Here is a 26004-nt window from a genome sequence, read left to right on the forward strand (position 1 = left end):
AGAATCACTTACAAGCCACATAGCTGCCAATGTCAATGATAGGCCGCAGTCACACAAGTCATGTAGAATACAATGTAAGGTATATCGTGAAGAAATCTATCATCCCCCTTACTAAATGAAACAATATCAGCTCGAGCTGTAGGAGGATTTAGGACGTACCAATCATCACTGCGGTGATGTAAAAACAGCTTCAACGCGGAAGAATTCCGGTCATAGATGCAAACAGAGGAACATCATGACCCTGTCTTTGAAGATACACCCTGATGCTGAGCAAGCAATCTTTCAGTTGAGCCCTTGTCAATGTGACTTCGCACCCCGTTGGTTTAGAAGATCACATCATCTGTATCCGGGTCACTTCTGCGTTCAAAGAAGTCCTCTGATTCGCATCCAAGCTAAATCCGTGTGCATTCTTCACATCTACCGAATATTGGAGGAGCTGGTACTAGGTGCGCAGCTATTATACTTCAGTAGCCTCGAGTAATGTAATTGTAATTAGGCCTAATGCTGGCCTCATGTAAATCGTGGTTACACTGTCTTGGAAAGCGACATTTAAGTAGATCAAAGTTGAAGTAATCAAGGTGACATCGTACATTGTAACAATTTGTGACACAATCACGAGTGACAGTCGCGTCAACTTACAAAATACATCAGAGGAGATTGACCCAGCTGGCGGTAGTTTAGCAGCGATCTCATGTCCTGGTATATTTGTGGAGATCCTAGCATCCTGTCGGCAATGCCACCATCATTCTTTTGCACTATAAAAGACCACAAAATCGCGTCAATTGACATCAGTTGATCTCCACTCCTCTCCCCAAGATACTATATACCAGTGCTGGTCGCTGGGATATATTCGAGATACACACCTCCAGTAGTTGGAGGAACAGTAGCTGACCCCTACCTTCGTTGTTTGCATCCATCCTGTCACTGGGAACTTCGGAATTCAATTCCTCCTTCGACACAATCAATTCCTACATCCCGCATCCAACCATCATCTTGCCAATAATCAATAGACTCTTGTTTTGATTGTCCAATACTCTCTTTTCTTTTGGACGTCACGCACCCCCGAATCACCATCATCTCTTCATGCACTTGAATTCCAGAGCTTGTTTCATCTTCATCCTACTGAGATTTCTATCAATCTCGTATGTTGCTACCCTACCTGTCGAGCCTGGCTTAGTGAGTTCAAATCAATGGTGGATGTCTGCTCTCTAACCTGAGTGTATAGCAGCTGAATTCAAAGCCTTCACCACTCGTTGTCCACGGTGAACGCTTCCCAATTTTCAAGTTAACAGCCGTAGTCAAATACGTTAAAACACCTTATCAGTGGAAAGGGCATATACCTTCTCTAGTGCATAGTAATCCACTGCTGGGCGATATTCGCAATTTGATCGAAGCGGAAATCAGAGCCAGTAAAGCAGTACAGGCTCTACATGCAGAAGAAGTCGTGGTTATGTTTCTCTCCAAGGGACGACCTCCGAGATTTGACAATAATACACATGACTTTGGATTCCATGTTCGATACTACGACGGAAGGCATCCGGAAGCTGTTTCTAGCTGCGAAAATGGAAAATTGACTTTTTTACCCAGACAGAAAGATGATGAAGTCAATTCTGTTGTCATGAAAGAGCAATCTCTCGACTCCACTTGGCGGTATATGCAACATTTCTATCCCATGTTACAGCCTTCCCCCTCAGCCAAGAAACCTCTCAACCCGGCAGCCTATGCTTTTGATCCAGCGAAGCAACCTGAATCTCCATATGATTTGAAGGTGGAATGGCATTGAAGATGGTATGTTAAAAATAATCCATCACTCACGCGGTTCACTTGTTTAACCCGCAGTCTTTCAGCTCGATTTGGATTTGGCCAATTGTTCATATCCACGTACTGTACCTGATGTCTACCAAATGGAATTCCTCGTACAGCTTGCTACTCTAATTCCAAACCTGAATCTAGTTCTGATGCATGAATAGTAATTACTGTATGCTTGTGCTGGCAGGAAGTCAAACTAATTGGTCTTGCTGGTCCCGATTTATGCAGGTATCAAGATAATAATAATATGGTTTATGCACATCGAAACAATTGTTATCATCTTACATCACACATCTGCAATCTGCCTAGCTAAATACCTCAGAATACCTCCTGCGCCTGTTGTGTCCTGAGGCTCCTCATCTGTAAAACCTCAGGCTGTGACCTTGTAAGTGACTGTCAACCATCATCTCGCATCACAAGTTGGCATTCTGTCCTGCTGCTGAGACCGGATCTTACGTATTGACTAATGGACCAGCAACAAAAGGAAATAGTCCAGAAAACCGTGTATCCAAAATACATGGTTTTTCGGTATACCTGGCACCAGCAGAAAAGTTGCATCAGATGAACATCCTCTTGACTTTCTTCTTCTTCTCAATTTCAGGATATTGTGTTTTTTTGGCCATAAAACCTCTGGGGGAAGAAGCGCATGAACAGTGAAGGTGGGTCTGGAATTTGGGATGTGCAAAGGAAAGATCTAGAGAGCTTTGAACTCGAACTTTGAGCCAAATCATGTAATCACCTTGGGCACTTAGTCTCTGTCCAGTACATACCGCTATAATTCCATTAGAGAACTCATTTGTGTTTGGACTCCTGGAAATTCGACAACTTTACAAGATCCATGTGAAAAATAAATGGGGCCATCGATACATCCATAAAAACCTAACATTGATATTCCTTCATTCAAAAACTATAGATGACCGACTTATGTATACCTTGCAGGATTCTGGGCGGGAAGATCTTTGAGAGATCTAAGTTTCAGCCTCCTCCGAGCCCATCTATGGCCCGCTTACATATTTTATCGAAACACATCTCACCCAAACAGTGTTGAGAGAGATGATGAATCTACGGGAAAACGTTGAAGTGATATACATACTTGACACATACAAGCCGTCAGGTACACCCCACTATCTACACTCTATCTGTTGAACTCATCAAGTTGTTTGTGTTTGCTCTTGAAAGGCTCTTGTAGGGACTTTTTTCAGTGAGGAGTTCCGGTATCCCAGAAAGAAGAAAAGATAGACTTTACCGTCCGCAATTTCCCTTACACTGAAGTTCGAAGCCATTCTCTAATGAAGAGAACATCTACGAGGTGCCAAATTATGGGATTTTCTTAATGATAACCTTTCCAGTTTTTGGATCGAGCTAAAAATTCCAGAGGAATAATGGTAAATTAAGATATGGATTCAAGCTTGATACTCACGGTTGGAAATTCATCTTTTTCCATATTTGGCGCCGTGATTGTTCCGGGTCGAACTCTTGATGTCGGGTCCAAGTTGACCACTAAATGATAAGTACCGGCTTCTTGTACCTTCTGAACGTAGCCTCCAGTTTGATGTAAGCTAGTATAGCTATTATCGCTCCAACTAATATCGAAAGCCATCTTTCCGTTGGCCCAATCCGGAGTTTCTCCATGTTTAACGAAAGTGACTGGCACCGAGGAACCAAAACGTTTGTGTATTGCATCTGTGATAGTGGACTCGATCTGCCCAGGATTGCTGGAGGGTTCTCCGATGCCAGAAGGAAGTTCGTGGTGATCTCCACGCCGGAATTTGACTTCAGCTTTCCGTACAGCTCTGTGGACTAGCTGAACTCCCTTTAAAAGAAATTTAATGGTATCCACTGGCAATGATAATTGTGTAACGTACTGAGTGAGTAACCGGTAAAGCCGCAGCATATACCATAGAAACAAGACCAAGGATTAAAACAAGATAAGCTTTGAAGTGCAAGACTGTTCCAGAGCGACGACAAAAGCTCATGGTAAGATGTGGTGGGTGTCTGGAAATGAATGTGGGTAGAAAGGAAGGAACAAAGTGCAAGGATGTAGGAGAGCAAAAAGAATAATCTCAGCGGCCAGCGCTGGGATGCGATTAATATTGCAGAGCAGTTCAAGAAGAATAACAAGTTTCAAGAAAGGGAAAGAAAGGGAAAATTTCCACGGTTTACCTTGTGAGTCAACAGAGAATCACCTTGCTTGCAATGGTCATTGAACATCCATAACCTCGAGCGCCCGTGCAAAATTTCCTTTTAAAGTTGTCGTTGTCCGATCCGACGGCGGAACAGGGTCACATCTACGCCTTATAGGGCAAAAGGGATCCGGATGCAGCCCTTTTACTTGAATACTTCCCCTTCATTCAACGGTGACTCCGACTCCAACCCTACTACCTGCCCACAACAAATTTCTTCACCATGTCGCATCGTCCCTGAGCTTTCCGCTTGCTGTTTCTATCTACTTCTACTATCTTTGCTTGATGTCTACTGAAACAAGCATTCATATAGTGATTGATTTCCATCGACCTTAATGTCACCTTATATGTAGGGTTAAGAACTGCTTGTAAATCGGAATCAGCTCTTTGCAAACTAAATCTGCATCAGTCACTGCAATGGGATCAACAGAAGCTAGACATACATAAGGTAATAGTCAAACCAAACGAGTATGAAGATAGGAAAAGCAACAAGAAGTAGAGAAAAACTACGATGACAACAAAGAGAGAGATGGATATAAACTCTTACAGAATTACAGAATACAAAACCATGTAATCAAAGACACGTCTTCGCTAAGCATTCTTATTCCTTATTTTCCCTCACCCTGAACGGGCAAGGCAATCCAACTGTGTTCAACCATACTATCGCCCATAGTTTCTCCGACGTTACTCTCGATGTCCGCGTCTGCTTCGGAAGCAAAACTTGCTGAAGAATCGAAAGAAGATGTAGAGGCAGAGGCAGAGGCAGAGGCAGAGGCGGTGGAGGTAGAGACAGAGGATAATTCGGGATTAGAAAGTTGATTAGCACCGAGATGATCAAGTTGAGAAGCAACCACAGGATCTGCTGATGGTACCGATGACACTGGCTGTGGTGGTGGTGCTGGTAGAAGAAAGTGAGACCTTCGTCTCGCGAATGGTTGAGATAAGGAGTTCAGAAGTGAATGGAGAACGGAGGGAATCATGGTGAGGATACGTAACGGTAGGCGAAACGTGGAGGAATAAACTGGGTAAGAAAATTCAGAAATTGGACCACGAAGAGACAAAGCAAGGAACATACCACTAGATCCAACGAACAACCTATCCCCTCTCATCCAGCTCAAGAACCTCCCGGCCCCAAGTTGCATACCGAATGCGCTGTATGAATACGAACCGAATCCATATCGGGCATTGCTAACAACACCAAGGATGGTAGATACAAAGGTACCAATATGAGGTGGAGTTCTCGTTGACGACGACGATGATGATTCGGTCATGGAAGATATGAATCCGGGACCATACGTAAGCTTCTCAGACGCCGTCCAGTGTTCCATCGCTTTGTACGCATCTGGCGGTATCGAGCCTGAACCCGATGAGGAAGATGAAGATGTATCACTCCCCATGGATTCCTCGATGTCAACGTCCACCACGACCACTCTGACACCACGCATCATCTCTCCGGATTTTCCCGTACTCGCCGCTACCCTGATTTCCTTCCTCAACACCTCGGCAGCTCGAAGTGTTCCTACTGCACTCATACTTTGAACACCACTAAACGCCGACCCAACCCGAGTTTCGGCAGCTGGTAGACATATGATGATTGATTTCGGCTCGGAATGAGGGACGTGTGGGTTACGAAGAAGAGGAAGGAGGGATTGGATGATTTGGAGGGGCGTGAGCTGAGTTTGGGTTATGTAAGGAAGGTATGTGTCGACAAGAGATATGTGCTCGAATGGAGCAGAGGGGCGCAGAGAAGTAGGTGGTAGAGTGAGTAGCGAAATGATAGAATGGATATAAGGATGAGAAGAAGGTGAAGCATAAGGATCACCAGCGGCGTTGATTGGGAAGTGACGGGACAAAGTTGAACCCAATGAGCGAAGGAAAACCGGGACAGTATCGATGTGAGCCGTATCGAGAACCAGTGCACGTACAAATCCATGGGATTTTCGTTCTAGGTCTTCGACATATTCCATTGAGGATACACTTGTAATCACGATATATCCTTTGGCTTCGAGATTAAGGATGAGCGGGAGTCCATAGGGTGAGTCACCTCCGAGGACGACGACGACTTGACGACGGCTATGACTGTGCTCTGGTCGACTTCGGGATCTCCTTCCAGCTCTATGGTAGCGATAGCCAGCCAGCAGCCCCGTCCCAACACCCAAGCCTACAACAATAATACCACCAACAATCCACGGATGATTCTCCACCCAATCCCTAGACTTTTCTTCCCAGCTCATTGGTGGCGGCGGAGGAGGCGGTGGTGGAATTTCGAAGTCACCTAGTCCAGGAATTCGCTTTCGTACGCTCATTGTAGCGTCGTTGATAGAAGCTGGTATTGTTGGCCCATATCGTGCGATATCGAGCCATAATTGATTAATGCTCTCGCGAATCCCAGGGGTAGGAGCTGTAGCGGCGAAAGAGGCAAAGACATATTCTTCCAACGCATCGAGGTATTCTTCGAGTTTCTCTATCGTTGTCATTAATATTGAGGTCGTTCTTAATCAAGGTGTACGTGGAGAAGAAGCGAAAAAGACCGGGCCGATTTACTCTACGCGCTAATTGTCACGCGAGCGCTTAGTGTGGCAAGTCTTCACATCTCGCGTCCTCTCACAACTCCGTCTGGCAACAACTGTGCAGATACAAATTCACTCTGATCTATTCCATGCCTGTCTAAGTATTCTCTCTCCTAGCTGGATGCTATTAGCGGTACCCGGGGGAAGAGGAATTCAACGATTGGGTCGAAAATGAGCATATACTTGAGGAAAAGGTGAAAGCGGAAGGAGGAGAAAGGAGACTAATGTGCCTACATATCTATTGAATACGAGATCTATGAATTTGGCTGCTCCAATGGACTCTAGGTTTCCATCCACTGATATCTATGCAACACCTCTCGAGTGTCATGACGTTGTTGATCCACACCCACACCCACACCCACCCACATCCGTCATGGTCTGCCTAAAGACCCAGGGACTCGTTTCAAGTGTTTGTTCATCATAGACTTGCACATTTTATACTAGCAAACAAGAAAAAACACGTCAACTTCATGAAAATGTATTGGAACCGGCGAATTTACTGCATACATAGTAAGGGATAGGGAAAGAGTAAATGTACTTACCAATTTCTCCTCCTCGATTTCTCTTATTACTATATACGTGTCGGGGGGCCCATAGTCAACAAGCTCCAATTCTGCAATGGTGCCATCGATAATAGTCACAAGCGCATTATTCAGGTTGTTGTCACTAGAAGGATTTGATCAGAAGTTTTACAGTACTAGTAACCCGTAAACTGACTTGTGGTAAACCTTACTAGTAACTGCATCTTTTGCTGCTATCTTGCAACTCCAATCCACAACCTGTTCGTCCAATGCGAGCTGCTCTTTGGGTGTAGCAGTCTTGTAAATTTGGGTCTCCTTAAGTAATACTCCCTTTTTCTTCTTCATGATGACAACAGGGTAGAAATCGGACTGTGACGACATTCCCTCCAGGTCAGAGTTGAGATCCTTATCCCCCTTGGTTGAAAAAGCCGGAACCCTAGTCTCACCAGAGTCAACAAGAAGGTGCATCATCCGGAGGGCCTTAGCTTCACCGTAGCTCCTTGGACCTCGTTCTGGTAGGACTTTCATGATGAGATCATCCCTAGGATGGCCTTTATAGTCAATGACAGTCCATATTCCAAAATTGTTTGATCCTCCTTCAATCTTCTGACCAATGGTAACAATGTCCGATTCTAGCTTCTTATCTTACATGAATGAAAACGATTGAACAAGCTTTCGAAAGATTGAAATGGAATAAATCTCACTAAAAACTTTTTTATCATCTTCTTCGAGGACACTGGGATCTTCGACCCTTTTCATTGTTCCATCCTAACAATGGATAAGTGATATGTCATTCGAAGGAACCTTCAAGTACTTACTTGTACGAGTCTCTCCATTAATGGAAGTACTGGAGGCATGGGGCGCGGTGCACGTTCATGCACACGATGACTTGGAATAGTAGGGAGTAAGAGTGGAGACGAGGATGCGAGCATTAAAGGTGACTCGATTATCTTGTCTCTTCTCGGAACAAGGGGAACAGAAAGTCCGCCGGGTATTGATATCGGAGAAGACATTGCAAGGAAGAGGGTGAGATGTTGAAAACTTGGCATGATGAACAAAAACAAGAGACTGGGTAAGAGAACGCGGTTTCTCCCTGACCAGCAGTGAGAAGGAAGACAAGAGGTGGAGAAAAGGGTGGTAAAAGAAAATTTTCTGTAACTTATCAGAAAGAATGTATTCTTGTGAGCATGTCTCCCCGGACCACCCGTCGGGACCATATTTAGATATTTCTTACTCCGAAACTCTCCCCGAAGGAGGATGTTTCCTGGAGTTCGCTCTGGATAAGTAGTACAAGTTAGTACATACATAGATTGTAGTAGATTAAAACATGATGAAGTTTGAAGTGTGAACAACCTCCGGCTCGAAATCTAATGGCTCTCAACGGCTTGCACAAGGTCAACGCTTCTGTTTTGTGAAAAAAAACCTCGTCCATTTCAGGGTCATACATTGCTCAATCCAACGCCCGGCTTTTCCTCCTCCTGAACACGCAAAGTATAAATTAGATACTGTTAACTTTGCTGCAAAAGGCTGACATGGCCCGAGAATATCGGGCAAAGGAATCATACTACCTTTTAATCTCAAGTACTAGTGCTGGCTGCTAATGCCCACGAGGTATATTATAACAACAATTTCTCCTCCAGGAAATTCCTTGAAATTGGTTGAGATGCAAATGAGCGCATGGTGTGCAATGTAAGTTCACTACATAACTGAATGGCAATACTTGATCACAACCTGGTATATTTATGTTCATGCGACAAGAATTTGAAGACCTGAGGTCATTAATTCTCAAGTTGACACCAGTGTTCAGAAGAGAAGTGCGATCTTGATTACTCAAACCACTCGCAGTGCTAATACTGTCGTCCCAAGTTGTAACGGGGTAGATTTGATATTGTCCAGCTGGAGGTAGACCAACTGCAAAGGTCGCACTCCAGAAGCAGCTTTCGCCCGGGCCAAGATAATGGAAGATAGGGCTGTTCGTGGGTGCAGAAGAAGCAAAAACTGTGGAAATCAACAGTACAGTAGATAGCGGAACCGCGACAGGCTCCGTCGATGGGTTAGGAGTGAACACTGTAGAAACCACGTATACAGTAGACGCTGTAGCCGCAACGGATTTAGATGGCTTAGCCTGTGACCTCTCTTCCCTGCTATGGTCAGCCGAGAAAATGCTTTCCTCCCTGTCGAGCCGTCCCTCCTCCCGGAAAGCAGAAGGGGTAGCCACAGTTGTTTGCAGAGCAGATGTTGAGGGGGAAGCTGCAGTTGTCTTGAAGCTGTTCGTGGGCGCAGAAGAAGTGAAATAAAAACCCCGTACACGGTAGATACCGTAGTGGCGGTAGGGGCGGTAGGTTCTGTCAATGGCTTAACCTGCGATTTCCCTTCACTACGGTCCACCGTGACGACATTTTCTTCTATAAGGGCCCTCTCAAGTTATCTTTCACCCTGGAAAAGAGAAGAGGGAGACATAGTTGCCTTAAATACAAACAGGAGAGCTATTGCAAGCATCACTCGAAGGATTTCGGCAAGGTCCGGTGTAACTTCAGGCACTACTGTAGCCGTAGAAAGCGGCTCTTCTATCGCCGTCGCGGCCATAGCAGATCCACCCGACATTACTTCATGAACAGTGATCGTAGAAGTCGGCCGAAGGAAAGTCACTTTTTACCATAGGTCGCGACTATGCTGACAGTAGTACTAGAAGGTTCAATCAATGGAACGGCATGAACATCAAACGATGCGACCTTAGCTCATAGATGTTGTGCAGCATCAACACAGCGCCAGAGAAGAGAAGAACGTAGACCAGAGCGTAGCCAAAAACAGATGCAAATCGTCGAAAGTATTCTTGTTCAGCGGAATGTATAAAACGTCGGGGTCTGATTTTTTGGAAAGAGTTGAACGAAGTATCGATGGGGAAGGGCGCTTTTTCTGCCAGAGAACCACGTCGGAAGCCTGTCTCCCATTTGAACCAGTTATAGCTACCAAAAAATGATCGCTGGTCGAAGCCGTCTGGCCCGGCATGAATTGTGTATGTCAACAGCAAAGGCGAAATCGATGTGACGAAGACACTCACGGCGACAGCTTGAACAAGGCCTCCTAGATGATACTTGAGACTTTGGTCTACTTTTCCAGTTTCCACGTCATACACCAGTGCACATCCCCTATCAGTGCCTCCAATTAGTGTTGTTCTCACTAAAACAGATATTCTTCGGCAAAGCAAGAGGAATTGGATCAGACGAGAACTTCTTAATGAATAAAAGGCGGTCATGGTCAAAGAGCTCGAACCCTTCGTCGGTGCAAGCGATAAAGCGTTCACAGGTTTGGTCAAGAGAAACTGATTTCCTGTAAACAGCTGAGTACGCACGAAGAGATTACAAGCTGGCATACTGACATAGATCTTAGTCCTGCGTGTTTAATTCAGGCCGTATTGCCTGTATGGTTATCGAGGCAAGCGCTAGATAGAGGGGATTAGGCAGCAGAGTAGAGTAGGCGTAGACGACGACATACATTTTACCTCCTTGCATGGCAAAAGCATATGTATTACCTGTTGTAGTATCAAACCGGACGGTTTTGGCCAGGAAACCGTCTTCAAGAGCAATCGAAAATTTCTTCTTAAGTTCCCCCTGGGCGCTGAGAGTCCACATCACCACATATCTATCCAAAAAACCTTGGAGGACCGTTTGATTTTCGTACGGCATAGTGATTCTTCGAAGCTGTTCCGGACAGAGTACCAACATGTTGAAAGATGGCGGCGAGGGAGCACAGAGGCGCAGCTTCGAAATCTAGTGATTAATTTCGATGAATGTGACGAGGTCCGGATAGTTGAGCTTTGATTGCGAGAGAGATTGCGCGAAGGTGATAGAATGCAACAAAGGAATCCCTACCATGAGGCAAAGACTGAACCGTTTACTGTTTCAATTTGCCGAGCATGCTTTGTTGCTTTGTCGCATTCTGTGATTTGATGGCTGGTTTTGTTCTTCTTCCCTTCCTTCCTTGAGTGCTTCGGACCCTTATAGACCCAGGAAGCACATATTATGTAGGGAGAGAGGTCGACCCCTGCGCAACCCCTACCGCCGTTTTTGTATATAACCCCTATGAGCCACAGCGCGCTAGTGTTACGCGAGCCATCGGGAGAGTATTGTGAAAAGCGATGGGAAGAATGGCCGTATAATGAAGGAGATAGAGGGTGGAGAGGGCTGAAAGTCGCGCATAGATAACTGGAAGAATCTTTCAGTTGTTTGTCTGTCGCATCAGACTGACTCGAGGATTATTTACTCAAATTTATTGGAAGGCTTATGGAAAGTCATCCAGGGCAGCGACAATACGGTCCATTTGAAAAGGTCGTTTGAGCCACGCTATCAGCGGAGGAGGGAAGACGACCTTGTCGTCCGTCACAAATCACATACACGCTCCACCAAAAAAAAATAAACAAAAAAAATAAAAATAAAAATAAAAATAAACCTATAAGTGGGTAAACATGTTCTCCTGGTGCTGATGTGTGATACAATCGTACTCGGAAGCGCCAGAGGGATCACTGACAACACTGGAGATATGGAAGGGATACCTCATCTCTCCATCCTTTTCTGCCCAATCAAAGTCAACAAATCGTATACGCTTCTCGGCCGGTTCATCCCCGTCAGCGAGCATGACATTGGGTCTGCGAAGATCCCCAAAGACAAATCCTTCTTTGTTCAGAAGATCGAGTCCTTTGCGGACGCTGTTTTTGACCGAATCTGGTAGCGGTTGTGAGATGTCGTATGCATCGTGCAGCGTCTTGCCCTCGATGAACTCCATAGCAACAAGATTAAGGTTACCGTACAGTTCACCGAGCGGAGAGAATGATAGCAGCTTGGGGGCAAGTCCATGTGCTGCCATCAATTGATGTACGTCGTGGCCATACTGTCGCACAAACTTGATCACAACTGACTCCTTTGTATCGGTCCGAGTGGCCTTGAAAGTGACGGAAGCGGGATTGTGTTGCAATGGATAGGCATAGATAAAAGGTATCTTGGTTTCACGGATGGAAAAAGAGGAAATCGAGGGACAGAAACGCGGGGGTATATGTCCAGGTTCGACAACAGGTGAAGAAAGACGAGCGTAATATTCATTCAACTCGACTAGTGAAAGTCGAAGAGCGTAGAGGACGTGCGCAATCCGGTGAACCTGCTCATCATCAAACATACGAGAGCAGCCGAGCCATTCATACGCCGAAAGGCGCTGAACGATCGTGCGGGATGTAAGGACTGCGCCCATGATAACAATCCAGGGGCCAGCGAGACCGATGAGGAACGTTGGGCAGCACGATACTTCACGGACTTGGGCGCGCTTTTGGAAGAATACATCAGTTTTTGAGCCCTTCTAATTACTGGATGAGAGACTTACTTCAGGACGGCAGTAAAATCTGGCATACGAAAGTGCAGACTGCCTCGATGGATCAGAGCCGCCACTGCCTAGTTCGCTTTTGATCTCGCTGATAATGCAAGCCCCGTTGACGTTCAGAGGCGTAGGTGTAACAGACATAAAGTCTGGGGATGTCTTGTCCGAATTAGTGATACGCTCGAGCCCAACACCGAGAATATCAGCCAAAATCTTACGAGTCTGGGCGTCTCGAGGTGCCTCCTTGACTGCAATCCTCGATACGGATCGCAACAACGAGGCAGTATCGCGGAGAATACCCTCCGGAATTTCGATATCTGATGTTCTGCAGCGCTGCATGAAGGCACCAAAGACGGGGTGATAGAGCTCTATTGGAGGGGCGACAGTTGAGGGGCCATCTTGCGCGTATCTCCCATCGAGTACAGCAGTAGCTGGGGCGCCTTGGTTGTCATTGTACTCTTTGGATTGGGCAAGCACAGATGGCGGTTTCCCATCCACAACGTTTCGAACATACTTGGTAAAATCTATGGAAAAGATTTCAGCCTTAGGGGTTAGTATCGAGTATCGACAGCACACACCGTTCTTTAGCTCGCTGACTATATCCAAGGCCTCGCTGACTAATTCAGGTTTTGTGGGAGGCACTACCGGGTCTTTAGGTGTGAAGATGACCACAAAATCTTCGTCGGCAAGATCCTTCACGTACTTGCGGAGCCGGATTGCTTTTGCGTTTTCAAGTAAGGCGGGGAAAGTGGGGAACAAGGTTTCAGCTACATCTGGATCCAGTTCAACTGGGTGCTTTTGCTGAAATGGTTTTAGCAGAACGACCCAGAACCAAAACACGTGCAGACTGACTTGGTAAATTACAGCAGTGAAAGCGGTAGAGTCGGGGTAGTATTGGTTGACTAGAGCCTTCTGAAGCTTAGTAATAGACAGCTCTGGATCGACATCGATTTCCGACTGCGAGAATACCAGTGATTCCTGGTTCCGTGAGGCGGCGACAAAGTAGAGCGTTCGAGACATGAGAAATAACGATCACGTGGAGCAACAACGACTCTCTCATACCACCGCGATTCTGATCCTAACCGCTACAGTTGGATACACATTCTCGCCGCCTGCGCTAGCCTCTCCAGATTTTGAACTATCACCTCCCGGCGGTCCCAGTACATTGACCCGTATTGCCTGGGTGTTCTGTCGCCAAAATCCCCCCGATCGACCGAACTTCTTGCGGCAGGCACTGAAGGAGGAGGGTTTGGCCGGGGAAAGTAGATTGGAAAAGGGTGCGTGAGGTCGCAGGGGTTATCGATGAAGATGTTGCACCTAGAAGAGGTTCAAAGAATTCTAGCTCAGATTCGCCTCAAACAATGTCCGCTATGGATTCAGTCCGTATTCACCCAGCGCCTATCTATACAAGTTCTCGCGTCGTAATTCTGGTACACCCCAAAGCCTAATACGGGCATAAGATAGCTTATAGAAGAAGTGAGCCTCAATTTGCGCATGGTGCATTCAACCTTGCCCGTAGATTGCTTCACAGACGAAGAAATCGAGAGCACGGATGTCATGGTGAGAAGAAGCCTCAGGCGCTGATCTATTTCATTCTCAATTCCTTTTCACACATGAATATACCTGATAAGAGCTGATAAGGTAGGAATACTTATTATGCCATAAGTGGTATATACACATTCACAATGTGGAAAGATCATGCAAGGCAAACAAATCCTCCGAGAAGAGTGCTCATAACCGTAGCGATTATCCCCGTGACTAACACTGATGAAAAACCGAAAGACCGCAGAGAGCCAGCGGCATTCCTGAAGGTGAATGATATGCATGTGAGTCGTTAATGAGTCGCGCTTTAACATTATGAAAATACATACGAAGGGGAATGGGAGCTCGTTGCAGTTGTTGTTGCTACTGTGTAACTTGAGCTGCCGATCACTGTTGTGAAGCCGCTGGTTGCAAGCGCAAGTGGTGTCGATCCTGAGGCTGAGATATAGGTAACAGCTCCAGCTTTCAAATACGGTTCGGTTCGTTGAATAATTCAAAGCAGAAGCAAGAGTGACTTACATGGTCCCCAGCTTGTCGAAGTACTGACAGAAGGCGCCGAAGGTGAAATGACTGTGTAAACGGAAGGCCCTATAGTGGTAGTAGCTCCGGTGGAGGCGAGAGTCAGATCTGGTCCTCCTGAAGCTGAGATCATTGTGACGGCACCGGCTGTAAAGGATTTGAGACTTATAACTTTTACACATAGACAGAGTGTAGCTTACAAGGTCCCCAGCTCGTGCTCGTAGAAACGGATACCGAGGATGACACCACAGATGTAGGAACAATGGTGTAAGTGGAACTGCCGATGGTGGTCGTCTGTCCAGAAGCGGCGAGTGTAAGCTCTGGTCCTCCGGAGGCCGACATCATTGTTACTGCTCCCGCTGAGAACATGGTAAGGCTCGTAATTCATCAAAGAGCAAGAAACGTAAACTCACAGGCACCCCAGCTGGTGGACATGCTCACTGAGATAGACGATGGTGCAACCGTATAAGTAGCGCCATTCACAGTAGTAGTAGAGCCAGTAGCGCCGAGAGTAAGTACAGGCCCACTGAAAACTGAAACAACCGTTACTGGTGCACCATCTTCGAACGAGATGAGATAACGCCCTTTTCGTTGGATAAAACAGTTACTCACTAAAGTCCCAGCTCGTTGTAGTGGTCGCAGTAGGTGCAGGGGCAACGGTGTAGGTGGAACTGCCAACTACCGTAGTCGAACCAGTCCCAAGAGTCAGTGCGGGGCCTTGAGAGACGGAAACTATGGTAACGGGAGCACCGTCTTTGAGAGGGTATTAGATCTTTGCATATTACTGGGGGAAGATATATACACACTGATATCCCAGCTAGTAGTCGTGCTTGCCGCAGGAGACGCGCTTGTGGTTACTTAAAATAGTAGATAAGATAAACTGTCTCAACGGGAAAAAACTTTCGAACTCACCGGAGCTCCCAGACGATGACCAGTGATGATTGCCTAGACAGAGTTTTCAACCTTCGAATAAGAACTTCGTACTACACGGCACATACCATTCCATCTGGGTACCGGAGCCGTGAATACACCCGAGAAGTGGCCGAAGCAGAGGAAGAACACGAATTGGAAGGTGTTGAACGATGGCATTTCCGATAATTCTGTGTTTGAAGGTGAACTTGATCAACAAGTGCTACAGTACTGTCGGATGCGGGGCTAATCCAGAGCAAGGATTTAGAATGCGGTCGCTGCCCTTTTTATACGCTCGTGGTACAGCCCTATGCCCTGAGGCAGCTGATGCGTATCGCGAAGCGACATTGATGAACATTGATGGTACTGAAACCATATTTATTCTCCTTATTCCTGAATAATATCATCCCATACTTACACGCCCCAACAGGCCCGTTCCCTTCCTTACTCCGGTCGGGAAAGATCAGATACATGAACCATGCGCCTGTTTTGGCCCCCATCCGAGGCATACAGATACTCGAGAGGGCTCGTTTGGTTGAACGTCGCAAGTTGCAACTTGATGGCCTAGAATTTCAAAAAGAAAAAACTCAACATTTGATCCGAAGGCGAGAAATTTACCGCGCTCTCCTGCCTAAAGGAGCTGTGCAGTTCAGCCTAACTCCAGTCCGCTCCTTGGCTAGAGGAGGCACCTGGAGGCACCTAGTGACACCGTACTTAGTGGGGTGCTGGTATGATGCCAACCAAAAATTGGTGAACTGAGAACAAGAATTGAATTGCTAAAAGTATACTGGCGAGCTTGTGAGCGACAAAATCAGCTATTCATTTCGAGTACTACTCACGATTACACGTTTATATACACACGAGTTCATCAGGACGAGATCAAGACCCCAATCCAATCGACTGTTCTAACGCTCTAATCCTTGTCTATAAACCTTGATATAAGCCTTAGACCAAGCGACTGATGAATGGCAACGTACCTCCAGCGCGTACAAATGAGAATCATGGGATTCTGGTGCCAGCTTGCGAACTGCCTCCACAAGTTTGTATAGGTATTCCTGATATCGATGCGATGCATCATTCAGTTTAGGCAGCAATTATAGTCAAAGATGAATTTACTTTATTAGGTCCAGAAGGACCGACTGATTCCCATATCTTCTGCGCGAGAGTGTCTAACGGTTCAGAACCAACTGTAACAAAGTTTTAACTTGATAAGTACTACACAGATTCGGAGTCAAAGAACTTACTGAAGGAAGGGTTGTCGTTACGACCGACGTAGCACTAGAGCGCCAGTACCTGTCAGCTCTTGGGGCAGTCGCACTATTTCAACGCAGCGTACGTGCACCTAATCAGAGAGAAAATCGTTAATAGTCACAGATCTTAAGTTTGAGTACCACATACCCCGTGTAAAACTATTGTCTCTTGTCCATTCGAGTCAACCCCCCAAACATTGACTGTTTCCAGTGTGTAACCATCCTACGGAGTTTGTCAGAAGAGTCAAGTAGAGCCCGGATAAAAGGTAGTTTACTTTTTCCCGATAATCTGGTACAACGTTGTTCATACACCGACGACCATCCACCGACGACCATGAGCCTGATAGGCAGAATGAACCCACCTAGATATTCCCGGACTTCCTTTTCATATTCTGGATCTATAGTATATGCAATCCCTGTGTTCTTGAGGCGTTATCGATCGACATATGACGGAGCTCCGCAATCAGGAGTGGGAAGCTTACCCCACACAATGTCTTCATCTGGAAACGCTTCCTGTGAATAATGTCGAATGTCAATACGCGTTTTGGGGCTCTGTCACAATGTACTATTCGACGTACTGATCCCGAGAACACGTCCCATTCTTCTTTGTGGATCAGTGTCACCACACGTCCAGGTTTCTGTGTCCAAAGAACGAATTAGAATCAATCCATCGATAGATAAGTCATAAACATGAGGGGTCAATGCGAGCTCACTTCGGGCGTTCCGCGATGATCATGAGATTTCTGAGCGAATCGACGGACGTATCCCTTCAGAAATCCATGGGCTGGGATAAATTGCGTTGAAAAGCAAACAAACTAATCGATCACTCGTTCTAGTGAGCACCTTCAGAGATAACATGAGGCGGAGGCTAGGATTGAGAATCTCCTTGATAAGATATATCAGCATTTATTTACGCGGTCGCTACCTTGAAGATGAGCGACCCATATCCAAACACGGTATAAGTCATTCCAAAAGCTTTAGAGGCGGAGGTCTTCGTTGATGAAGTAGATGAAGAAAGAGTTGCGTTTCAATCATGTGACCTCATAATTTGCACGAGAAACTCAAAAATACAGTGGTATTAGAGGAAAAACGACTAGCGCTGTACTATACTGTCGATATGGTCTATACCAGTTGCCTATGTACCACAATAACTACATGGGTAGGGCAAAGAATGATAGGATAGTTGACAAGAGTCATGATGGTCATGTAAACGCATCTACTAGTCTAAGCAGGTATACGTGGGTCAAAGATTTGAATTAGCAGCGTAGTGTCCAATGTGCTTGAATGAAATAGTCGTCAAAAGCAGGTAAATCCAGCATATATAAACCCTGGGAGATAAACATTCAGTGTGTTCGAGGTCAGAATGCAAGAATGAAGGTCACTCACCCAAAGTAAAGAACAATGTGGTGGTGAGTGCGGTGCCATAGTGAGAGAGAATCACACGACAGTCTGCGCTTTTTGTAGTGAAGCCTCTTTAATTTCTGTCAAAGGAGATAAGCGAAAAGAATACGAGATGGACGCGTACACACCATGATCGCCACATCGGTCCCTTCGCATCCACTGTTGGACGAATTGGAACTGAGGGCCTGTCTCTGGGCTATGTGGGAAGCGTTTGCATTTCTCGACAGTACACCACTCCTTTGCGATGATCTGAAGCGCCTCGTCGCCGTCCTTCGCAATTCCTGATTGAACGAGCCAACAACCGATGACCATACCCGTACGACCGATACCACCTCGACAGTGAACCGCGCTAATTCTTGCTCGGACCTCATTGTCACGCAAGACGTCCAGGACAGAATTCATGTACTCGGCACTTTGTGGTAACGATCGGTCACGGATAGGAAAGTTGTGGTACTCAATCGTTGCAGGGTCGATGCCAAGAAGAGCCGCACGCCCACAGAGGATATTCGAGTAAGGGGAAAGCTCTCCACATTCAGTGAGATCAATAAAAGTGCGCACACCCGCCTTGAGGAGAGCGTCCAGTTTGGGTCTGTATGGATTTTTAGGTGTCCAAGGGTACTCGCAAGCCAAAAGCAAAGGAGTTGCCCAGTAGGAGTTGGGTATTGGTCTGGGGCAGACAGCGTTTAGAGGATACGGGCGGTCAACTGGAGACATTTTCGCCAGGAGCCGCTGGTCTGCTCGTTGGTCAGACCGAGTGGTGTTCTTCTTGATACCAGCGCTGAAGTGAGACATGACAGATACGAATTGTCTTGGGTGTAAGGTGAAATTGTAGGAGTAGAGAAACGTTTATATAGAGATCGTGTGGGTAGAGAAGTAGAAAGAAAGGGTACTCGGATTGGGGCTAGAATGCAATTATGTAAGACCATGAGGCTATCCACCCAATTGTGCTTCCGCATGGTACGGCCTTTGTCTCCCCATTGTGTCTTGATATCGATGTACGTTCCAATGCAGCGGGGTCGGACCATTCCTCAAAAAATACAATATACGTTGAACTTTGATTTATGGCAGCCTCAAGGATCGGTTCTTTTCGGACTCTCCTGGTAAGAAGGCACAAGATACAGCAAGATACGTTACAACAACATGGCGCGTGAACTTCATTCAGGTGGAGCCTGAGCCTGGAAGTATGTAGTTATCTTTCAGGGCTATGTACTTACAATCCACCAATTGCATTCGGAATTGATCTAGAGCTTTCGTGAGCACGTTGAGCGGGAGGTCCCTGTTCCAGAACCAAATATCCGCGAAGAGTTTTTCCCCTCGATAATACGCGCTCCAATCCATCCACAACAACCAAGAAATCATCAACCGCTCCTCGATGAGAGAGCTCCACACTTAAACCCAGAAGAACCGTGGATGTCGCACCTTTGTGGTTTGTGGCACATCAATCTCCCTTCCATGCCCTGGCAGCAGGCATCATTACTCTAGTGAGGGCGAACACAAGTACGAGTCATAGATGATCGAGATAACATTTGGCAGGCCTGTAACACCCTACAACATGGATTTGAAATGCTCTTCCAACGCGTTGCTACCGATTATCGAATTGTCAGAGTCAGATCCTACGTTAGGGGACCGCTCAGCAGCTCATTCGATCCTAGATATGCAATCGATATGATTGGACGATTACATTTGTACAGGAGTGGCTATTTCGAGCAAAGAAGGAACGACAAGAGGCTTTTCAGATAAAGGACTCAGATGATGAACATAACTGCATTGGCTTTGTTACTTTTTAGGATTCTAAACTTTTCGATTTCCTGCGTTGAATGGAGCATATCCGGCGTATGCGGATGTAGAAAGTATCGGATTAATGCTGGATCAGTCTCAATTGTCCGAATCACACTACAGTTCAATGTACTTGTAGATCTCTCATATTGATTGCACCGTCTTTCTTGGCATTTATGTAGACAGCAAAGAAAGTCAACAGCTACGATAACAAATACCGAGGTATTTGATGAAGTGAGTGGCTAGAGGAGGTTGTGTAGATAGACACATGAACGACCGGGGAAGAGGAGCAGCAGCGGGGGTTGAGGAAAGTTGGTGTAGAGGACGATAGATATGTATAAGGGATACGACAACGATGACAACGACGACTAAGATGATCACGGAAGAAAGAGATACATGGCAGTAATTAAGAGACGATATATGTAGAGGAGAAAGAAGCGTCCCCTTGTACTTCGTGTAAATTTTGGTTCTTTTTTTGAGCCATATCCCGGAGGCATGGTATGTCTTAGGTCTCCACAATGGGTGCAGCAGCCTCCATAACCGCATATTTGTCTTCGCTTCGCTACCATTACTTGCAGGAGCAGCAGATTCCACGTCGGCCTCCATCGATACTCGATACGGAGCCGATAGAAGTATTAACACCTGCGTGTTTGGTAGAGTTGCCTTCGCCGTTGCTAGTCTTTACGGGCGTACTAGATGAGACCGGGAAGTAGGATTGAATGAGGTCCAACGCGATTTCGAGGCTAGAAGAAAAGGACGAGGACAACGACGGTTAATCCACATTCAAAAGACGAAGAGGACGAGACAGGCGGAGGAACAACAGGGCAGGGGACGAATAATTAAACCATGAAGACATTCACCTATCAACAGGCTTCGCACCAATATGGCTATCAAATAGCTTCCCTTTACCTGCCTTCTTCGGTCTTAGCGACAACAAAACGGCTTTGTTTGGTCATGCCTTTGTCGTTAGCTTTTAATGCCGGGATGAGTTTGCGCTCAGGGTCAGAGAGGAGGCTCTATGAAAGGGATTTCTACAGGGGATACAAGTTTGAAGTTTTGCGTTGAACACAAGGAATCATCGCCTGAAACATACCTTCTCCTACCATTACATGTCACGGAAGCCTCATTTTTGGTTTGTGCACCCAACTATACAATACCAGACATTAGCGTACGACACGGGGATGGACAAGGAAAGCGAATGGTGTGCAATACCACGGAGGAAAGGAGTATGTTTTGAAACGTTAACTTACGGGTGTCAGCCTTGGGCACCAAAAAACAACACCTTTTTCCTTTGCAAGCAACACAACTTCGACGTCAACCTCCCGAGCCTTGTTAGACTTGAGAGAGTGTTTTCAGGGAGGAGAGGTCCGGGCGCCGGACCAGCTCCTGCGGGATCTGCCTTGACCTGGATGAAGGAGAGGTGGATTGATGAGTTTGTTGAATGAGGAACAGAAAAGTTAACCAATATGTAGGTAAAATTTGACGGTGTTGTAGTACCGGTACATAATCTCTTGGTTTATGAGAATATATATTTTGGAATGCATTATATCCGCGTACAATACTGAGTGGTTCGATGTGAGTCTAAGTCATTTTCTGAGGATACATAGCTGGACGCACGAAATTTCCTCTGAGTTTCTAACAATTATCTCGATTTGAGTTTCAGGAGCCGCTTGCATTTTCAGGGATACGATCGATACGACCTGATACGAGTTGAAACCTCAACTATTGGCCAGTGCCCAGTTGTCGAAGGGAGGCCTGAAAAGCGCTCCGACGAGAAATGACGGAACCCCGTTATGGTTGAAGTTAAAAGAGATTTCGCCCTGACCTCATTTTGCCGGTAACTTTAAGTATCCCAATATATACCGTGGACATTCTCTTTACCAGCCAGCATGACCTTATCAAGGGACAGAAGCCTTTCTCATCCGTTTCATCTCCATGTTCACCAGAACGCTTGCTCTCTTAGCTCTTATTTCTGAGGCTTTGGCTTCACAAGTACCTTTGACACCATCTCTCAACGTGAACGCTTCTACAAGCAAGACCTGGACCTCGCAGTTCTTCACACCTCTGGAATCCTTATCTTATGTGAAAGACTCGGGATTCTCCGTCCTAGGTCATCCATTTTTCCCGAAACACAGTGTCAGAATCAAGAAGAGCGACTTCTGCGATTCTACTGTGAAGTAAGAAACGTTCATGCATTATTCTTACTTCAATTGGCTCTTATTCCTCGTATGTTTCACAGTGCCTACACTGGATACATTGACATCGAAGCCAGACATCTATTTTTCTACTTCTTTGAAAGCAGGAGTGACCCAGATAAAGACGATGTAATCTTCTGGACAAACGGAGGTACAAATTTGTACTAACACCGACAATGACAAGAACTGAAAGATCGCTCAGGTCCGGGGTGTTCGTCCTCACTTGGACTTTTTATGGAACTTGGTACGTCGTATGTTTGCATTGGATTTCATTACAAGTGACTGAAACGAAGATATCCAGGTCCGTGCAGAGTTTTGGACGACGATGGTCCAAAATTCCATCCCGAATCATGGAACACGAATGCCAACGTATTCTTCATCGACCAACCTATCGGTGTCGGGTTTTCCTACGCCGAATATGGAGAGTCTGTCGTGCGTCTTTAATCTCGATTCCCAACTTTTGTCGACGCATGACCAATTATCAACAGAGTACTACAGAGGAAGCCGCGAAAGACGTTGCTGCATTCGTTGCTATTTTTTTCGAGAACTTTTCTAGATTTAAGGGGCGAGGCTTCCACATGGCCGGCGAGTCTTATGGAGTAAGTATATACCTCAGCTCTGTACTGTTCCCTACTAATCACTGCTTGTACCTATAAATTATAGGGTCGTTACCTTCCCCTGTTCGCCTCCGCTGTGTATGACCAGAACTCTGCTCTCATTGAAGCTGGAATCACTCCCATCAATCTCACCTCAGTGATGATTGGTACGTCCATGCCTTCCTGTAGGTCCTTTGAAGCTGATTTTATTCTATGTAGGAAACGGGATGACAGACTTCTACACAATGGTTACTTCGTACTATGACATGACTTGCACCGCGGCGTCAGTTGATCCTATTCTTGATATCGGCACTTGTGTGACCATGAAGAAAGTTGTAAGTGGCATCTTTTCCCAATGCGATATACAACTTCCGACCACCCATGCTGGGAACCCTTGTGAATTTCTGTTTTTTTGTGTGCTGAAACTTCCCATCCGTGCAGATACCTCGATGCCAAAAATGGTTGCGTGAGTCCTGTGTCGACCAGTATGACACTATCAATTGTGGTGCAGCTTCGAACTTTTGTAATACTATGCTGTACTCTCCCTTTGAGGCTACCGGTGGGTAATTCAGCGGTGTATTCTGGGGCAGCACTTGGCTTGACTGCTTCGGCTTTTGGTGTCTAGGTATGAATCCGTACGATATCAGTGTTCCATGTAACGGAAGCATTGAGGAAACACTTTGTTACCCAGTCACTGTGTAAGTCTTACTGAAAGTTGGAATAGAGTATTCCGTTAGCTGACCTGTGAATATTTACTGTACCAGTTCCATTAGCAACTTCCTGTCCCAACCTCCCATCCGTGCTCAATTAGGTGTCGACACACACCCAGAGATTCCAGTCAACTTCAGCGCCTGCAATCCTAATGTTGGCGCTGCGTTCGATGGGACGCAAGATATCCTTCATTCCAGTCGGGATTATGTGGCGGCACTGTTGGAGCGTGAGGTAAGGGTGTTAATCTACGGTAGGCTTATTCGTTTGTTTTCTGTTAGCGTTCTCATGAATATATCGATCTACAAAGTGGGCTCGTATGACTGGATATGTAACTGGGTCGGTAATGAGCAATGGTCTAGGGAATTGGAATGGAGCGGTCAAGAAGAGTTTGCTTCACAGGAATTGAGGGAGTGGACACTTGCTGGTAAGAAGGCCGGTATTACCAGGAGTGCGAGGGGAGGCTTGTTCACGTTTGCGACGGTTCAAGGGGCTGGACATATGGTGTGTGCAATTTCATCGCCTGTTCGACCACTTAACATTGAACGTAATTCGGCAATTTTTTTTAGGTTCCGTATAATAAACCAAAAGAGGCGTTAGCGCTCGTGCAGCGATGGATAGCAAGAGAAGAACTATAACTGTTCATATCACGAGCCTAGACATTCTGAACATCTTCCTTTTATGAATGAAGAGTGTTGATAAAAGATTCCATGTACTTTTGCAACGTATTAATATCAAGTTCCTTACAAGCAAAGTCTGTTGAGGTGTTCCATTTTCCAACAAGGGACTCCGCCAACACCAGGTAAGATGTGAGTAAGATACATAATTCTCGGGCGCAGGAGAATATGCGGCCAATGCCAGCTTTTTCGAGGAACAATATGCTGTCTGAAAATCGTGCTCAAAGCGGAAAAGTGTCGGTTGCTCTCTGGTATAAAAACATGGAAGTCCTCGAGAAGTAAAAGAAATACCTCAACATTCTTGTTCGGACTTCTTTTACTTTCAAATGCATTCATTGCGTTTACCAACCAAAGCCAATCATTCGTGCTACATAGTAACAGCTGCAAGCTTCAGCGCGATTTGAGGTCTTTTGCGATGAGTTGTACAACGGTGACTCCGTATCCTATCAACGGCAATTTTCACAGAAAATTGTCATTGCACCGTCCCTACTGGTAGTGTTCCCCATGTTGCAAACATGAGTGGGGGAATAGGGTTAAAATGAAGCTTGGCTGGGTTTACATGAAAGCTATCGATAAGTAACAAGGACGCTGAGCGCTGAGATCTTGTTGAGCCGGACGCAACAAGGAGTTTCAGTTTCAGAGCTCAAGTCGTAACCTGGTTGGTATTGCAAGGGCTACAAGAGGTTATAGGAGCTTCATGATCAGGGCTCGGCAACAGGAGGTAGATCAGAACAGAATGCAGACGTGATGTGTAATGTAAGATGATAACAGTCGTTTCGATATGCATAGGCCATCATCGGCCATTATCCTGCAACCTGAATTTAATTAGGATAGGATAGGATGATGGTCGGACAGGCAACCAGAATGGTGAGAGAATTAGCGAGAAACTCGGTCGATTTAATGTATTCGTGCCTATAGATTATTTATCTCAGAAGAGGAAACGGAAGAGTAAGAGGTTGGTTGGTTTATTCCTGCTAGGACTTTTACTGGAAAAATGTGTCGCGATATTAACGCGTTATTTGCCCATACGTGACCGGAGCATGCCGGGAATGATAATGCGCAGGTTCTTTGAGAGATTCGTGGTATATCATCGCAAAAAAGAGTTTAGAGAAGGCGGCGGAAGTGCAGGACGGTGAAATATATCCGCGGGAGAAACAAGCATTAGTATATTTAAAAACGGTACAGAAAGTTGTTGTCGCTGACCTCAGTGAAGACGATATGTAGTTTGTAGTCATCTCCCGTGAGCCTGAGACGCTTTCTAATCTGGTATATCTGCTCCTTTGTGGGTTGGTGGGGTGAATAGTGTGAATAGTGTCATAACAATATGCATTCTCAAAAGAGAGATCAACAAGACACTGCAGTGTTTGGTCATATCTTTCGAGCTTCCTTGCGCATGTATTTGAGTGAAATCTCGATTGGTTCGTGTTGCTTAAATTTGGCTGTGTGGATGTGCTCAAAGCCCGGGGGTTCCGACTAGTCGTCGAAGTATTGCTCTCTCCCTGAAGTTGTCATGAACTCACCGCCTTTTTGTAGTAATAATTTGGCGCAAGGTCAAAACATGCGGGAAAAATGAGGCGCGCGGTATACTTAGAGTATGCATACCAGTTGTTGATCATTGAAAGCAAGCAGGCTACATGTAGAAGATTTAGACACTCTTCATGGAGTCAGTTGACCGAAGAAACTGCGACTCACGATACCGATATTCTCCAGATTTTTGGCGTACGCCTATAACTATATTACACCCGGAAAGGGCATGCCCTTTCCCTTAGCGTTTTGGGCCTTTCATGCCCTTTTTCTCATGGAAAGGCAAACCAGCCGGAAACCCAGTCTTCCTAAATCACTCCAAAACCTCTGTTTATGTCTCGTTTTCACTGGTTTGGTCAATATTGATATCATTTTGAGCTCCCATCCATAGCAAAAACCTCTTTTCACACCTTTGGATCTATGGAAAGGCAGTTCTGGTGGAAAGGCAGGTCATGTTCTA

General features: G+C 45.9%; 9 protein-coding genes across 9 annotated transcripts; 2 read left to right on the forward strand and 7 right to left on the reverse strand.

Annotated features, from left to right (window-relative positions):
- Positions 1–1083: 1083 nt before the first annotated feature.
- C8R40DRAFT_1165078 (uncharacterized protein) lies at positions 1084–1783 on the forward strand (the record flags this gene model as incomplete). Its single annotated transcript, XM_046230626.1, has 2 exons — positions 1084–1176; positions 1226–1783. 2 exons carry the CDS (start codon positions 1084–1086, stop codon positions 1781–1783), a joined length of 651 nt encoding a protein of 216 aa, XP_046092763.1.
- Positions 1784–3126: 1343 nt separating this feature from the next.
- C8R40DRAFT_1165079 (uncharacterized protein) lies at positions 3127–3785 on the reverse strand (the record flags this gene model as incomplete). Its single annotated transcript, XM_046230627.1, has 3 exons — positions 3127–3171; positions 3230–3622; positions 3675–3785. The coding sequence occupies 3 exons, from the start codon at positions 3783–3785 to the stop codon at positions 3127–3129; spliced, it is 549 nt and encodes a 182-aa protein (XP_046092764.1).
- An 815-nt stretch (positions 3786–4600) lies between these two features.
- Positions 4601–6469, reverse strand: C8R40DRAFT_1165080 (uncharacterized protein; the record flags this gene model as incomplete). Its single annotated transcript, XM_046230628.1, has 2 exons — positions 4601–5013; positions 5068–6469. 2 exons carry the CDS (start codon positions 6467–6469, stop codon positions 4601–4603), a joined length of 1815 nt encoding a protein of 604 aa, XP_046092765.1.
- Positions 6470–7058: 589 nt separating this feature from the next.
- On the reverse strand, positions 7059–8096 carry C8R40DRAFT_1065296 (uncharacterized protein; the record flags this gene model as incomplete). Its single annotated transcript, XM_046225646.1, has 5 exons — positions 7059–7061; positions 7105–7228; positions 7280–7727; positions 7788–7851; positions 7902–8096. The coding sequence occupies 5 exons, from the start codon at positions 8094–8096 to the stop codon at positions 7059–7061; spliced, it is 834 nt and encodes a 277-aa protein (XP_046092766.1).
- Positions 8097–8829: 733 nt separating this feature from the next.
- C8R40DRAFT_1165082 (uncharacterized protein) lies at positions 8830–9687 on the reverse strand (the record flags this gene model as incomplete). Its single annotated transcript, XM_046230629.1, has 3 exons — positions 8830–8852; positions 8914–9350; positions 9563–9687. The coding sequence occupies 3 exons, from the start codon at positions 9685–9687 to the stop codon at positions 8830–8832; spliced, it is 585 nt and encodes a 194-aa protein (XP_046092767.1).
- A 1845-nt stretch (positions 9688–11532) lies between these two features.
- C8R40DRAFT_1165083 (uncharacterized protein) lies at positions 11533–13467 on the reverse strand (the record flags this gene model as incomplete). The annotated part of the gene is made up of 4 exons (XM_046230630.1): positions 11533–12396; positions 12454–12971; positions 13026–13248; positions 13300–13467. 4 exons carry the CDS (start codon positions 13465–13467, stop codon positions 11533–11535), a joined length of 1773 nt encoding a protein of 590 aa, XP_046092768.1.
- A 2795-nt stretch (positions 13468–16262) lies between these two features.
- C8R40DRAFT_60260 (ChaC-like protein) lies at positions 16263–17699 on the reverse strand. Its single transcript, XM_046235591.1, has 13 exons — positions 17593–17699; positions 17511–17535; positions 17381–17451; positions 17246–17305; positions 17150–17180; positions 17030–17083; positions 16943–16956; positions 16816–16890; positions 16754–16759; positions 16662–16695; positions 16534–16604; positions 16395–16472; positions 16263–16341 (listed from the first exon to the last, which is right to left on the reverse strand). The coding sequence occupies exons 1-13, from the start codon at positions 17632–17634 to the stop codon at positions 16297–16299; spliced, it is 606 nt and encodes a 201-aa protein (XP_046092769.1). The 5' UTR covers positions 17635–17699; the 3' UTR covers positions 16263–16296.
- A 249-nt stretch (positions 17700–17948) lies between these two features.
- C8R40DRAFT_60589 (protein-tyrosine phosphatase-like protein) lies at positions 17949–19043 on the reverse strand. Its single transcript, XM_046235598.1, has 3 exons — positions 18197–19043; positions 18054–18139; positions 17949–17995 (listed from the first exon to the last, which is right to left on the reverse strand). Exons 1-2 carry the CDS (start codon positions 18858–18860, stop codon positions 18105–18107), a joined length of 699 nt encoding a protein of 232 aa, XP_046092770.1. The 5' UTR covers positions 18861–19043; the 3' UTR covers positions 17949–17995; positions 18054–18104.
- A 2623-nt stretch (positions 19044–21666) lies between these two features.
- C8R40DRAFT_1079395 (serine carboxypeptidase) lies at positions 21667–24097 on the forward strand. The gene is made up of 12 exons (XM_046227040.1): positions 21667–22021; positions 22084–22190; positions 22242–22283; positions 22341–22471; positions 22528–22638; positions 22703–22802; positions 22855–22970; positions 23077–23194; positions 23261–23333; positions 23400–23596; positions 23654–23847; positions 23913–24097. The coding sequence occupies exons 1-12, from the start codon at positions 21780–21782 to the stop codon at positions 23979–23981; spliced, it is 1500 nt and encodes a 499-aa protein (XP_046092771.1). The 5' UTR covers positions 21667–21779; the 3' UTR covers positions 23982–24097.
- Positions 24098–26004: the final 1907 nt, after the last annotated feature.

The sequence above is a fragment of the Lentinula edodes genome, assembly GCF_021015755.1.
Source record: "Lentinula edodes strain Le(Bin) 0899 ss11 chromosome Unknown C8R40scaffold_1, whole genome shotgun sequence".
Taxonomy (NCBI): Eukaryota; Fungi; Basidiomycota; class Agaricomycetes; order Agaricales; family Omphalotaceae; genus Lentinula; species Lentinula edodes.

Excerpts from the sequence above, each read along its gene's own strand:
- C8R40DRAFT_60589 (XM_046235598.1), bottom strand. The coding sequence starts at position 18,860 with ATGTCTCACTTCAGCGCTGGTATCAAGAAGAACACCACTCGGTCTGAC. Across the intron at positions 18,140-18,196 it reads GGACCGATGTGGCGATCATG|AGGCTTCACTACAAAAAGCG; the intron begins GTGTGTACGCGT and ends CAGAAATTAAAG.
- C8R40DRAFT_1079395 (XM_046227040.1), top strand. The coding sequence starts at position 21,780 with ATGTTCACCAGAACGCTTGCTCTCTTAGCTCTTATTTCTGAGGCTTTG. Across the intron at positions 23,195-23,260 it reads CTCTCCCTTTGAGGCTACCG|GTATGAATCCGTACGATATC; the intron begins GTGGGTAATTCA and ends TTTGGTGTCTAG. Across the intron at positions 23,848-23,912 it reads TTCAAGGGGCTGGACATATG|GTTCCGTATAATAAACCAAA; the intron begins GTGTGTGCAATT and ends AATTTTTTTTAG.
- C8R40DRAFT_60260 (XM_046235591.1), bottom strand. The coding sequence starts at position 17,634 with ATGACTTATACCGTGTTTGGATATGGGTCGCTCATCTTCAAG. Across the intron at positions 17,084-17,149 it reads AGATGAAGACATTGTGTGGG|GGATTGCATATACTATAGAT; the intron begins GTAAGCTTCCCA and ends TCAAGAACACAG. Across the intron at positions 16,342-16,394 it reads CTCATTTGTACGCGCTGGAG|ACAAGGATTAGAGCGTTAGA; the intron begins GTACGTTGCCAT and ends CAAGGTTTATAG.